Source organism: Pavona decussata, unplaced genomic scaffold, assembly GCF_977016875.1.
Source record: "Pavona decussata unplaced genomic scaffold, jaPavDecu1.1 SCAFFOLD_391, whole genome shotgun sequence".
Classification (NCBI taxonomy): domain Eukaryota; kingdom Metazoa; phylum Cnidaria; class Anthozoa; order Scleractinia; family Agariciidae; genus Pavona; species Pavona decussata.
The window spans coordinates 1494452-1509075 of record NW_028145763.1 but is presented as its reverse complement, the minus strand read 5'-3'; the positions used below and the strand labels follow the sequence as shown (position 1 = coordinate 1509075).

At 39.4% G+C, this 14624-nt stretch overlaps 2 protein-coding genes across 2 annotated transcripts in view; one reads left to right on the top strand and one right to left on the bottom strand.

Moving 5' to 3' along the window:
* The window catches only part of LOC146451300 (DNA polymerase subunit gamma-1-like), a 32384-nt gene that overhangs the window by 17192 nt on the left and 568 nt on the right, over positions 1–14624 (top strand). The window contains exons 18-20 of the mRNA XM_085099379.1: positions 94–210; positions 633–750; positions 12373–12516. Of these exons, the coding sequence (XP_084955505.1) occupies positions 94–210; positions 633–750; positions 12373–12479 (342 nt within the window). The 3' untranslated portion in view covers positions 12480–12516. The remainder of the gene's footprint in view (positions 1–93; positions 211–632; positions 751–12372; positions 12517–14624) is intronic.
* Positions 5178–7836, bottom strand: LOC146451301 (uncharacterized). Its single transcript, XM_085099421.1, has one exon. It carries the CDS (start codon positions 7736–7738, stop codon positions 6044–6046), a length of 1695 nt encoding a protein of 564 aa, XP_084955547.1. The 5' UTR covers positions 7739–7836; the 3' UTR covers positions 5178–6043.

Here is a 14624-nt window from a genome sequence, read left to right as displayed (position 1 = left end):
CCTGTCTTAAACGGGGCAGAAAAAGCAATCCTATGATTTTTTGTTGTCTTGAGACAAGCGTCTCGACTCCTGTTTCTTCACTTTGTACAATAGGTTCGTTATCTGGTAGCAAGCAAGGACAAGTATCGCGCTGCCCTGGCACTACAAATAACCAATCTCCTCACAAGGGCGATGTTCGCGCACAAACTGGGAATGAGCGACCTCCCTCAGGTAAGGGCATATGTAGGCACTCCTCCTTCAGCTGTCAATCGTTTCAGTGCAAATTAAGGCTGATGAAAAATAATCACTCCAAAAGTGGTACGCGCTATTTTGAAGAAATTTAAAGGACTAGGATAAGACTTATCCTTAAAATTGGCACATTCTGTTTACGAACAGACCAGTCTGGTCAGATCCGATCTGTTAACCTTTCTATTGGGTTACTGCAAATAGAATACAATGCCACTGCTAATAGAAGATGCGATACAGATTGTAACTGTCGGTGATTTCTATTCCTTGTTAAGCGTCAGGTTGCTAGGCAACATTGACGTAATATGATAACGCTCAATTGAACTGAAATGTTGGCTATCAAGGGTCTGTTCTCAGTGAGAAACCAGTGGATTATGCTAACTAGTTCATATATACATTTCTTTCAGTCAGTCGCATTCTTCAGTGCAGTTGATATAGATACCGTGTTACGGAAGGAAGTGTCCTTGGATTGTAAAACTCCGTCAAATCCGTTAGGCCTCCACAAGGGTCAAGGCATACCACCAGGTTTGGCGCTGATTATTTTTAATTTCTCTTGCATTAATACCCTCTTCTTTCCATGCATTTTTACTATTATTTCTCATGTTTATTCGCGTTTAGTCACTTTCTCAGATCACTCGGAGCCTTTCTTTACTAAGATAAAATTTGACAAGTTTTCTTTTCCTTTGGTGAGAAACGGCCAGCGCCGAACACTCCCCGTGAAAGTACAGCTCAATAGTTATCGTCAGGAGGCGTACCTGTGTATCAAAATTTCGGTAGCGTTCCTTTTTTTTCATCGTAGTCGCAAATGTGCATCTTTCAATTATTAACTCGTTGAACATGGATCAAATTCAGTTCTCTCCTAGAGGGGATGTTTTTGTCTCCTAGTGTCCTTATTGTCTTTAACAAAAACGGTCCAATCAGAATGCAATATCTTGGTGTATGTCAGGAGGGAGCGGACGGGAGTTTTTTACTATTGTGACGTCACGTACCTAGAACTGAGAAGGAGCAAGCGGCCATATTGTTTTAATGTTTTAGATTTAAATGTGCTGTTTACAGAAAGAAAATTAACCCTTTTGAAGCGGTAAATCGAAAGAAAATGTTATAAGAAGTACTCAACTGTTTAAATGATGGAAAATTGACAACTCGCGGCGAAGAAATTTGGTATTGACTGGCCAGATGATGTGTTTTGCAATGCGGAGAGGAAAGGTCAAGCTTATAAGCTTAAAACAATACCTGCGATGCAGATTTTGTCGAGCTGGTGCCTAAACGTTACTGGAAATCCACTTCGTAAAAAAAATTGAGGTTTGATTGTCAATTTCTACTTAAAGTTTTCGTGTTCATTTAGGAAAGCTTTTGGTCTGTCTTTAATTTTTGTCTTCCACAATAATATTGTCTACTGTCCTCTAAGTCAGATATGTAATCTGCCCCGGGTCATGACTGTTTTCCGAAAGCAATTTCCGGTATTATCTCCAATAATGTAATCGGCAATAGAAAAAATAGGAAATATAAATAGCCCGGAATATCACGTGAGTCAGATATGTATCTGCCCGTCATGACGTTTTCAGAAAGAAATTCCCAGTATGATCTCGAGTACCGTAACCAGTATTTCAATTGCGAAGGGAGGATAGCTTAAAAAATCTGCAAAGCGTACAATGAAAATAAATCAGGCACAGCATCACGCGTAAATGCCAGTATAGGCATCTTGTTAGAGTTTTAGTCGTGTTTATTATATTAACTCTCTTATGAGTAAAACATAGAAGACTTGTAATTGGGGGATTCCCCTGATGCCCTCAGATGATATAAAACAATGACAACAGCTTCCGCTTTTCTAAGAAAATCTATTTTTATTACATACTTCCGAACATCAGAAACACGCGATGCTTGATCCTTACTTCATATCCATAAGTTAATTTCTCTTTATAAAATTTTTTCCCCAGAACAAAAGTTAAATTATTGCTTTCCCTTCGTTCACTCAGCAAACGTAATACATGATTATAGCGGTTATTATATTAAACTTGGACCAAAAATCATTAAAGTTTTCTCAAATAGACAGCGTGACCGGGTAGTAATCCCATCGTCATCTGAACATTGCCGATTACTAGAAACCATGTTGACCTTCCGTGAATTAACGTATAACAGACAATACAGTTTTTTTGTGAAAATTATCCGTCAATTGTGACATTGCATCTGTTTCACTTCAAGAGTTCTCCAATTAAAAAAAAATGTGTGTTCGTATTAGCGGATTAATATTACAGAAAAACGGAAATATAGAGAAGTGTGCGCGGATGTGTCCGTATTAAGGACGTTCGCGCCAATTGTTTATGCGCATCTTTAGTGCGCAAGTAACGCACACGCCACGCAATGTCACGCGCAATTCATGGTTGAGGATACACGGAGGTGAACGCACTTGTCGGCCGATGTGACAGCATCAAAAAGGGGGAAATTCATCTCCGTTGCACAGTTTTAAAAACGAAAGCTCGACGTGAAACGATTAGACGGGTTAAGGTTGCAACAAAAAGTCCAAGTAAAGGCGCTGATACGGTCCTGCGGGTATTTCGCGCCAAGAGATTTATATATTTACTTGGCTCTCGATATAACAAAATAATTGAAATGCAATACTTTATGTAGTCTATTCATCAAACGAAGTCACCTTTAAGCTTTTTTAAGTTTTGATAGTAAACGAGAAAGTCTTACCTTACAAAAGAGCAATTTTAATTTATTGATCACCAATCCCGTGTACAATCAATCTCCACATACCCATTCTAGGTAAATAAATAAGCTTACTTCTCACATTTTCGCCTCGCTAACGGCTATAGATGCATTTTCTTGGCATTGGCTAAACAGCTTTATAAGTTTTGAAGGTAGAATAACAATAAACAACTTAAACGATCAGAGTTTATACAGCACACTCGAACGAAAACATTGACTCGAGCAACCATTGTGAGCTGTGGATTATGGGATAGATAACCCTGTTTAGGTTCCAGTGCTTCTCCGACCTGTCACGCAAAAACGTGACTTTGGAAACTGTCACCATAGCGGCTAGCTTGTCTTCATTATAACTCTCTTAGATGTGTGGTGACCCCCACTTTTTTTTCAATTGATCACTTACTTTATCGATTGTCTACGTTTTAGAGAAAAATGAAAAAAATCTATGGGGCAGAAGTTTGATTATTTTCTATTTTTCTGTCCACGCGCCATCGAATTACGCTCTTTTTTGTCTGTGTGACGATCGCGAATGTCCTCTTTAAGGGCTACATTTAATTACAAGGATGACACCAGTTGCATATACGCTTAGATAAAATTTGACTAAAATAGTTTGTCTTCAGTTACTCATCCTGAATATTTTAAAGTTAAAACTGTGGAGATCATTTGAGTTACGAAGGCCCAACGTTTCAAAATGAGGGTATTTTTCCAGCGCTGTATCTCTGAAACGAAGTCGGTGACCCCAATTTTTTTTGCATTTCTGACATCAATAACGTATTAGCTGACCATACCTAAAGTATGAAAAAAATCTGTGGGGCAGAACTTTTTCGCGCGAACGTCCTTAACTGGAAGGTCAAATCCTGCTTCACTCATGTGGTTGTAACTTTACAGTGTGTGGATGAAATGTTGAAGTGCGACAGTTCAGAAGTGTAGCCGGTGGAATGAGACAGTATTTCGGTACAGAAAGCGATTAATCTTTTACACCCTACTACATGGCAGGTTGTGAGAGAAGGTGGGGGGAGGGGGGGGGGGTGGAGGGTAGGGGTGAAGGAACAACACAAAAAAAAAATTGTAAAAAAAAAAAATCCTAATTGTCTATGAAGTTAATCGTGAAGAAAATTAATATTTCCATTTGGAAAATAAATTCGAATTAATGTGTTTGAAAAGAAGACCAGGAATAAAAATAGTAATTTTTATGCTAAATGACTGACACTGTATTACTTAGAACTAATAATCCAATATAACTTTATTGAAATAGGGAATACACTTCAATTTACAAACTTGGGTGAGTTGCTAAATAACCTGACCAGAGTAGGTTTAGGAGAACTTGAATGTTTAGGTCAACTCAAAAAAACTCTTTACAGTTTTCCCAAACTCCCTTTAGTGCTGACATGATCTTTCCTAGTGTTGACTAAAAGCCAATATCAGTGTTCATATACACAGTGATTACACAAGATTATAAACTAGTAAATACACTTCAATAAAAGTTTATATTTCTGACGAAATCTTTTATTAGCTTATTAGGAAGAGCTTTCAAAATGATGAAGAATGGCATTTACTTTATTGCAATAGCATTCTTGGTTGCCGAGTTATTCAAGATTTAGGTTTATGCAAATTAGAGGACTTGTGACGTCACAAGCTGGGCACAAAATGATGTAAAATAACAAAAAATGGAATATCTCTTAAGCCTTTTTCTGTATAGAACTGAAACTTTGTAGAGTTGTTATACTCATCACAAAGTTTCATGATATGATCCACTGTGACATTTCCATGGCAACACAATGGGCTCCAGGCCCTCACCATCCAAAGGATAAAATCAGAGTTTCCCTTCCCAAGAAGCGCTATTTGCTCTTGATGTTTATTCAGTGGGTGTAAGCGAATATGCACATTACACAGCACAAGTATAAGAAATTCTGTTTGACTGTGGAGCAATAAATAAGGCATTTGTCATTTTGGGAAGGTAGAGGTCTGGTAACGAGTACGTTGCTATGGTGACATCATAGCCACTATCAAAATGTGTAGTTCTGTCAGCACATCAACCCTGCAAAATTTCAACCCTGTAGATGTAGTATTTGCACAGATATTCCAAATTTTGTGAATTCCCTTTATTTTGTGTCCACCTTGTGACGTCACAAAGTCCTCTAATTTGCATAAACCTAAATCTTGAATAACTCGGCAACCAAGAATGCTATTGCAATAAAATAAATAACTACTCATACTTGTAAGCAGACAAAAATCAACCATAATTTTAACAATAATTCCAATTACTTAGTAAGGAAAAGAATTTATCAGTTGCCATGAAAATAGTTTGTCCAAAATATAATCATTTACCGGGAGAGGAAAAATAAAACAAAAATAGCTTAAAAAGATGAAAAAATACTGACATCCTTTGCCATACAAGAGGTAAAAATTCATAAGCAGCTTATTAAACGTTGTACTCCTTGATTAGTTATTTTCAAGGTTCCTCGATGAGTTAAAAATAACAGCAATATTACTGCACAGCAGCAAAATAACTAACCATTTTTATAAAAACCTTTGAAGGTCTACAACAAAGGCCATGCAAAGTTAAAATTAAAGGGTTCTTAGTAAACCTTAATTGCCATCTTACCATTCTCATAAGATTAATAACTGGATTCAGTACAGTGAGTGTCAAGATGACTCGGGGAGCATTCTTTTGGGACTATTCTGTAACAGGAATGCTGCACAAGGAATAGACAGGAATAGGCAGAATTGCATTCTTTACAGAAATAAAATTCTGTCTATTCTGTTATTCCTGAACCACATAAGAATAACCAGAATTGCCCTAAAAGAATACACCCTCAATATTAAAACCTAAACTCTTTATGTTATTAACTTGTATATTTTTGTATTTTTTTTTTCATCACAAATGATATCGAATTATACATTAAAAGCTTTAAGAAAAAACCAAAGTAAACATCAGTGAGCGTAGTTACAGTCGATAGCTAAGCAGTAATGGATGTCTTTACAGTCACTTGATAATCCTGAATTGTCAGAATTGTGTCAAAGATAAATAACGTAATTGTTGTCATGAAACTTATTGCGTTTTCTATTTCACTAACAGAAATTGCTGATTTGTGTTTTAGCATCAGTAACTCTAGAGAACAATTACCTTACGATTATCGGAAACATCTTGAACAGCCACAGCAATGTGACCTTCCATGCTCACTGTCATCCCTTTTACATAAAAAATCCGCTTTTCATTTTGTTTCATTCTCCTCACGTACTCACCATCTTTAGTGTATACTACCACACGAAGGAGCACTGTTGCTCGTTCCCATCCTGCGACGACAACAAATTCACCCGATGGATGACATGCAATGCGGCGATAGCAATCTTCTTTGGTGTTGATGTTGAATTTACGCTGCTGTTTACCATCTTCGGTGAATATGAACACACAGGAAACATCCGTGTCCAGTATCATGACCTGGCCATCAGGACTAGCAGTGATATCACATGCTTTCTTCAATATCCCTTCTCCAAACCTGCGTACATATCTCCCCTCATGCTCGTACACGAGCACAGTCCTTCCTGTCAGTACCAGCACTTTGTTATTGGTGACTGCCAGTCCATGCCTCCGGCCCTCTCCCATCACAGGAAACTTGTGTAGGAGGTCAGCGGGATGACTGAATACCTGAACTTCCCGATCATCCTGGTACCTGACCAGTACATAGATGTTGCTGTTCACATCAGTGGCGACATCAAGAACATGTAAGTCCGTCTCGGTGTCTTTACGTTCAAGGTGAAATTGGAGCAGAAACTTTCCACGGCTGTCAAACACTTTCACACTTTTATCCGAATCGTCTCCTATAATAAACTGTCCATCTGCGTTTGTAGCGATACCCTCAGGATTCTTCAGCTTGTGCTCCTCTTCACCCTCCTCACCAAATGACCATGGTGTAACACAGCAGTGCTCCATGCCAACTTTGCGCAATACTTTTGCAACCCTTTCGTCACGCAGAGGGTCAATTATTTCTTCTTCAGTATAAACAGAGGGCCAGTTCAAGGTGCCTTCATTTTTACCTGCCGCTTGTGTGGCATCGTAGATTACGCGATTTACCTGACAGACAACGGAAATTATTTCTCTTCGTTCGCCTTTACCAATCTGACCCTTGAGATTTAGCAGGCCTTTCTCGAGCTCCACTTTAAAGTTGTTCTGAACATCGGGCAAAGAGTTGAGTTTCTGGAGGCATTGTTCGCACTCCGGTAGTGCATTTTTCAAAGCACTCCTGACAGATAAGGATGATAAGTCGGCCGCAATTCCCACAGTCTCCACAGCTGACTCTAACATTGTCGCCATGACGCGATATCGGATAGCTTTGACGCGGTCCAACGTGCTCAGAGCTTCATTGTTGAAGGCACGAGTTGCCTCTTCTCGAGCCATTTTGAATCGCTCTTTTGCTTGAGAAAGCGCCCTTTTCGTTTCTTCGTTGAGCTCTGTCAGTTCCATTTTGCTCATTTCTGTAGCGAGAGCTACTGTGTTTATGGAAGGTGTGGATGAAGCTTCATTGCCTCTTTCTCTTGCCCCTGCCATTGCTGCATCAGCATCTGCGTCCATTGCTTGATACAGATACCTAACGCCAGCTTCAAAAGCATCTATGGCTGCCAGAAGATCCTTTCTTGCCAATCCATCCAACTTAGACTTGATATCGTCGATTTCACGTTTGATCAAGTCTCGGATTTTTTTATCCGCCACATCACCCTCTTTTAACTTTTCGGCTGCCTTATCCCTGGCTTTATTCACGAGTAAGCCGAAAGTAGCTTTGAACACGGCTGTTATTATCGCCGACATGACTACTAACAGAGAACGTTCACTCTGCTGTATTCTATGAAATATGAGAGCTGATTACTAGCATGGAGGTGTTTATTAAACACGGAAAAAATTCCACAAATTGCATTCATGTTTCGATGAACAAATTGAATGAGAGCGGAGACCTTGACTCAGGTACCTAAACAATGGCTGTCAAAATTATGATTTATTATTCAAGCAGAGCTCATTGTGGATCATACTTTAATAACTTTCCTTTCTTTGAATGAACTGTTTCATCCGTTAGAATTGTTATATGCGAGGTTTTAATAATCTAGCGAACAGTAATTTGAAAACCCTCTAACAACCACACAATTGAAGCGGAACCTACGTTGTTACAATTTTTCTTAAGGGGAGGGGTATATGCTTAAGAAGCATCAAGATATTTAAAAGGTACAAATGAATGTTTAAGAAATTTACCGAGTTGTGGAACTTTCCATCGAGTTCCTGTTTTGATAACTGTTTTAAGTGCTGTATTTAGCTTTTATTCTTTTGTTTTTGTGGTGAACGGGCTGCAAGTCATTACAAGTCAGGGACCCTCAAGGAAAGACTCAACGGCGCCATTTAATTAATGAACAAACCCTTGAAACCTGTTGTAATAAATAAATTCAAATAGTTCAAATTCAAAAATTATTCACATCATAAAGTTGACCCACATGACACTGGCTCATACTGACTGAAGTCATTTGTGTCTGGATTTAACGGTGGGTAGGGTGGGGAGAGAGCTACTCAGGCACTCAATATAGTTTCATGCGGGGAGGCTACTCCCGAAGGTTCATCCCCTCGATCAGATTAATACCCTTTAAATAGACTAACCTGTGACGAAATGGAAACACTTGCACATGCATAAAACTATAATTTGTGTACCCTTTTGTAGACCTCATTGGTAAGCCATAGGTAGAAAAATGCCCCCTTCGTTATTGCACAGGAAGGGCAAACTCTCTGTTTTACAACCTGTGTTAGGAAGTTCTGGTCTTTTTTTGGCATGTTTGTAATGCTTAGAATAAAATTGCTACCCTCAAGACTAACAGTCTACGTTGCGATCATATAAAATGCAATTTTTGTTTTTAAATTTTATTACAAGTTCCACATACCACGCAGGCGAAATAGGCTTCCCTTTTAGGCGTGCCTCTCCCTATAGCCCACAATACGGGAGTGCTTCCACCCCCCTCCCCTCGGGTTTTCTTCAAGATAAATCAGCAGATAGTTTTCACTGTCGCTTAACTGAGGTTTTTCCAACTCGAGAGCAAGCTCCTTGCTGAAGGGTAAAGAAATTCAGACAAAACTCTTTGCAAGCAGACATAGAAACCATTTTAGCTTTTTACTACCACTGACGAGCTTGTGTCTCTCTATAAAGAACTGTTTAGCTTCTTTGTTTCATAAAAAAAATGACGCCAACGCTTTATTAAAAATCCATTAGTGACCCAACGTGTAAAAGTCTCCTGACCCGTAACAAAGTATTGCATCCAACTGATAAATTGTTCCTGTCCGTCTTCTATCTGCTGATTTTTATTCTAGGTTATATTTTTGTCCGACTTCTTCCATAAAGAACAGCTATGTAACGTTTTAAAGCATCTTGTCGTTCGGACGGCCGTGTGCAACATCGTGCCCGGCCGGGTACGGCTGGACGCAACTTTCCAACACTAAACACTGCGCATTACACGAGTAAATAGAATTGGAGGTAAACGCGCACTGCAGCTTGCTACAAACAAACAAACATTCCTAAGTTCGAAACCCATTTCCAAACAGAGAGGACGAAGAACATGTGTCACTAGAAATTCTACGGAAATTTTATGGGTCTTTGAACATTGTGTTTCATTCATGTGCGCGTGCGCAAAGATTTGCATGAACTTGCATTTAGTGAAAGAAATGCCATGCTATGTTTTAAGCCTAGTGAATAAACGATAGACGTATTTTTTCAATAAGTGACACAGGCATACTTGAAAAAAGGCAATCCGAGTTCTCCCTACAAGAAGTCGTACCAAGACTTTCCGATGACTAGTTTGGATGCTCTACCACTGAGCTAATCCTGCATACTGCTAGGAATTGGATGTCGAAGAGCGGTAGATGTGAAAGAAATGTCATATCACTGACTGATCCGCGTGTACCGTTTGTATTCACCGGGCTTTAAAATAACATCACATTTCTCCGCTTACCGCTCTTCGACATTCAAATCCTAGCACTATACAAGATGAATCTCCAACAAAGCATCATTTGAGCTCGCCGGTTTTCAATAATCCAGGTAGACATAATTATATTCATCAGCCAACAAGTTTGTATCATCGCATATTGGCTGGTAAGGCATGCAGATTCGGTGTCCGAAGACGCTTTTCGCGGTTTAGTCCGCGTAAAAAAGTTGCTCTGAGGGCAGACCGTGTCTAAAAATGGGCTCCGTATCTTTTTTTTCCTTCATGGTAGCTTCAAATCTTCACATTAATTTATTCATTAAACTCTGCTCTCTCCTAGAAGGGATCTATTGTTCTAATTGTTGGTGAAACCAGAAACGAGAACAATTTGTAAATTGAAATTACATTGCCCTAATGGCATTTTTCGCGGGATGCTTAATGTGGCCTCATTTATTCCCATTGTATGCTTCACAGATTTTTTAAACTATCTAATAAAACTAGCTGATGGAATCGATGGAATAGTTTGAGTCACAAAGATAGCGTGATTTGCGTATTCACTTGTGTTACGCTAGTTATCGTTATACCGGAAATTGCGACCACAACATGGCCTCACTCACGTTTTCTATTCTGGTATCTTGTTAAAGTTTGTAACTACCTTCGTGCGGAGTCGCACATGACGCCGCATTTTCCCGCTCTCGTCCGCTCCCAAGTACAGGTTAACAAAGGAAATTGAAAGGTTGTACACAGGGTTAGCTCCTGTGTCGTGTAAAAACGAAAGAAAGAAAAACAGCAAAAGCGAATGCTAACGAAAGGAAAGGAAATCATTCAACAAACTAGATATTGATAGCACAAGGATTAAATCAAGCCAGGAAACAGAGGCTATCAATGATGTAAACTAATCCCAAAGTGCTATTTTTCAGTTTTCTTATCCAAAAAAAATTGTGCTCGCTTCGACTTGCTATTGTTGTGCTGGATAGCAAAATACTTTGTTTCTTGCAATTGTTCTTGGGTCAATACAAGAAAACATAGAGGGTCGGGCATTTGAGGAGTTAGCTGTTGTTGTACCCCTCTGCTTCTCGAAAGCAAATTTGCGGCCGAAAGTGGAAAACTTTGTGGGAACAGGGACATATTTTCGGTAACATTTAAGTCATTATAAATTGTTTCCGTAACTATCTCGTTGGGGGCGTTGTTTTAAAACTTGTTTACTTTGTTTTTATGTAATTGTGTGTTGACTTAGGCATTTGTAAACTTATCACGCAATCAAGAAAACGTTGCGAAAACACTTGTGTTTTTAATCTTTCTTGGTCGCAAGTTACTGAATTGCAAGACGTTTGTTCAAGAACCAAGTTGTTTGAAAGAAAAACCCAGAAGAACATTCTACTTCGTCAAAACGTTTTGCTGAAGTATTCGGGAAACATTAAAAGTCGTTACAGTTTCCTCAACAATGGTGAACGTAATTAGCCGCGTTTATAGTCTTAGATGTCAGCTGGCTCTTTGCCTGGGCCCACAGCGTGTTTTAATGCTAAGAGGCGGTCCTCAATGATTGTGCAACATGTGCAAGTTGATCCATCATCCAATCAGAGTAAACGTCCAGTTTCTTCAACCAATCAGGAGCAAAACGAAACCCAGTCGTGTCTCGTTCGGTGCACATTTTCCCGCGCTTGGCGCAGGTTGCACGTTTGATCTTCGAGTTCCGATTGGTTCATTAGCTGTAATTTTAATATTTGGCAAAATGTGATTGCTTTTCAATGGTTTTATTTTCGGGGCGGCCTGGGGATGGGAGGGAGGGGGGGGGGGGGTGTTTACTCCACTATATGTATGTATGTGCGGTTTCAAAGGGTATGGTTTTTGAGCAGTTTTGGTCCGAAAAAGGATTTATATTTTAACCATTTTGCTCTAACAGTCTGAAAACGGATGTGAATTTACAAAAACGGGAATGGATTCTTGAAAAATGAGTGTGAATTTTAGAGGCCAGGCCCCAGTTGTTCAAAGAGCGGATAATTTTAATCACTGGATAGGTTGCTATCCGGCAGTTAAAATGTGTGCAGTATTTTCCCGATAATCCTAAAATTTTTGAATAGAGTAGAAGCATATGTCAAATTTAAGTGTGGGATTGGGTGGAGAACTTGCCAGAAGCGTTGGTTGGAGTACATTTGCTCCGCTAGATAGCGACTTATCCAGTGGATAAAGTTATCCGCTCTTTGAACAACTGGGACCAGGTCTGAAAAAGGGTACCAGAAAATTGGATATTTTGCAATGAAAGAGGGTCAGGATTAAGTTTGGGGAACCGCGCTCCACACACCCTCACCAAAAGTTCCGAGTAATACCCCTCCCCCTCTCCCCCCTCCTTACCCCCCCCCCCCCCCCACGGGCGGGGCCGTAATCAGAAAATCATTCTACTCTGTTTCAATAAAAACAAGCTTAGTTATTGTAAATGAAGTGTTACCGTTGTCTTATATTTCCTGTAGCTAATACATTTAATGCATTCTTCAGGGGAAGCGTTAGACATTTACGAGATCCTTGAGCGGACTCACAACGGTGTCCTAGAGGAAGACCGTGAAAAAGAGAAGGGAGTTTCGTCTTCTCCAACACGAAGATAATGGAGAAGATGCAGTGAAATTTTAATCTTGTAAAAAGGTAAGATTCCTTGGGTAACTCATTAAGCACACAGTTTTATCTTTTTTAAGCGTTAAGACATCCATGCGGACTGCAAAACTGGAAAATGTGTTACGTTTATTTTCAAAGTATTTTAAACAAACCTCGCGTCAGGCAACTACTGTTCAAGAGCTGTCATTAATTTCAATGCTACATATTAACGATTTTGTTTACTAGCTTAAAAGTAAAGTCACATTTTACCACTGGCAGAAAATTTCATTTGTAGAATTGTATTTTGGACACAAAAAGTTTATAGAACACATTTCGCAACATCGTAAGCAGTATTAAGGCCCGTTTAAACGGTTTCAACATGGTTCAACATGCGTTCAACACTTCTTTGCACCAAATATTGGGGACTTTTGAACAGGTCGTTCAACATTGTTGAAAACATAAAAAATGTTGAAAGCTTGTTGAAAGCGTGTTGAATCAAATTTAAATGGGGTAAACTTTCATTCAACATCCATTCCTCTGTTCTCGAAAATGTTGAATGGTGTTGAAGCCGTTTGAACACTCCGTTCAACATTTGTTCAACATTTGCCCAACATCCGTTCAACTTTTGTTGAACGAATGCTGGTAAAATGTTGAAACTGTTTAAACGGGCCTTTACAGTCAATTGCTGCTTGGCGACTGTTCATTTTGAGCATAGTTAACAAAAGGCAATGGTCATGAAGACTGCCAAACTTCTTCGTTATGTTTTAATGACATTTCTGGCCTTGACTGTGCACAAACACAAGAGATTTTGAAATGTGTTGGAGCAACGACCAATAGAAACGTTCCCGGTAACATATTCAAAAACAAATGATTGTGCACTTTCACTAAGTAAATTGCCACACTTGAGGATTTCCCGACCTCGCAAACTCGCAAACGTAAATGAGTAGCCTCGTACGTCACAATCGACGCTTCTGAACGGCTTTTGTGTGAATTATCACACATGCGCAGACCAAACATCAGTATTATATGATTCAGCAATTCAACTGACTTCGTAACTGATCAGGAAGGTGAACTAAATTATGTCGGTTACATCTGTTAGCTGCAACAACCAACAACTGAGTAGTAAGAAATTGAGGTTAGTGTAAAGACATTAGAATGTGCCGGATGTTTCTCTGTTTTGTTTGGAGAGCTTTGCCAGGGTTCTGTTACTAATGTAACAGCATTTACTACTTGCAACGATGATGTCTATCAGATGGTTGGATTTGAACGTTCGATCAATCAAGTGCGTTTTATTTCTTCTTGCATTTGTTAATGGTAATGTATTTATTTACCGCACATATCACACAGTCACATAGCAGTCACATTTTCTTTTGTGGGGTAGCAGCCGCTATCAGTCCATATTTTGATCTCACCCACCCACCCATGAATGCGAAAGAGAGATGAAATCAGATAGGGAAAGACCACCACACCGGGGACTCCGCTTCCTACTCTTTTCGAACAAATGCTGTGAGACGCGACGGCCTACGGTTTATCGTCCTTGTACTAGAAGACTATAAAGTCTAACCGTACGCAGATGTCATTACAAAGGCAGCACTTTCTGTGCAGTTATTTGAAGACCCTTAGTGTTGGTCCGGCTGAGGCATTCCTCCTGTGAAAGAGGTTTTCTCTTACACTCGTACCTCCTTTCCTGGCACTGACGGCAGTGAAGTTATACTAATGTCATAACACTGAGCTTTAATGGGAGTTGATCGGGTACTTCTCTTTTGTTTTGTTCGACATTTTTTAACACATTTGAGAACCAAAACAGTTTCGTAAGGATTTGTGAGTACTGCATGATAACATTGGCTTCGAACGGTTTCAGCTTATTCTCAAACGCTATGGTTTGGATTTCTGTGCTAACGGTAAAATGTAAATTTACTGTAGGCTGTGTTTTCCTGAATACAAATGTTTAAAATGATCGCTATAAATCCCTTTTATCAGGAATTTAAATTCATCAGATTCCTAAATGCCTCGGGCGCGTTCTTTGGCACTATTCCGGCCGGAAAAGAAAAAAAAAAAAAAAAAAAAAGAAGAAAACGAAATAGCTTTTGCAACCTATCATTCTGTTGTCGGAATGAGCAGAATCATAGTTCATTCTGCCTCTGATGGCGGAATAAACG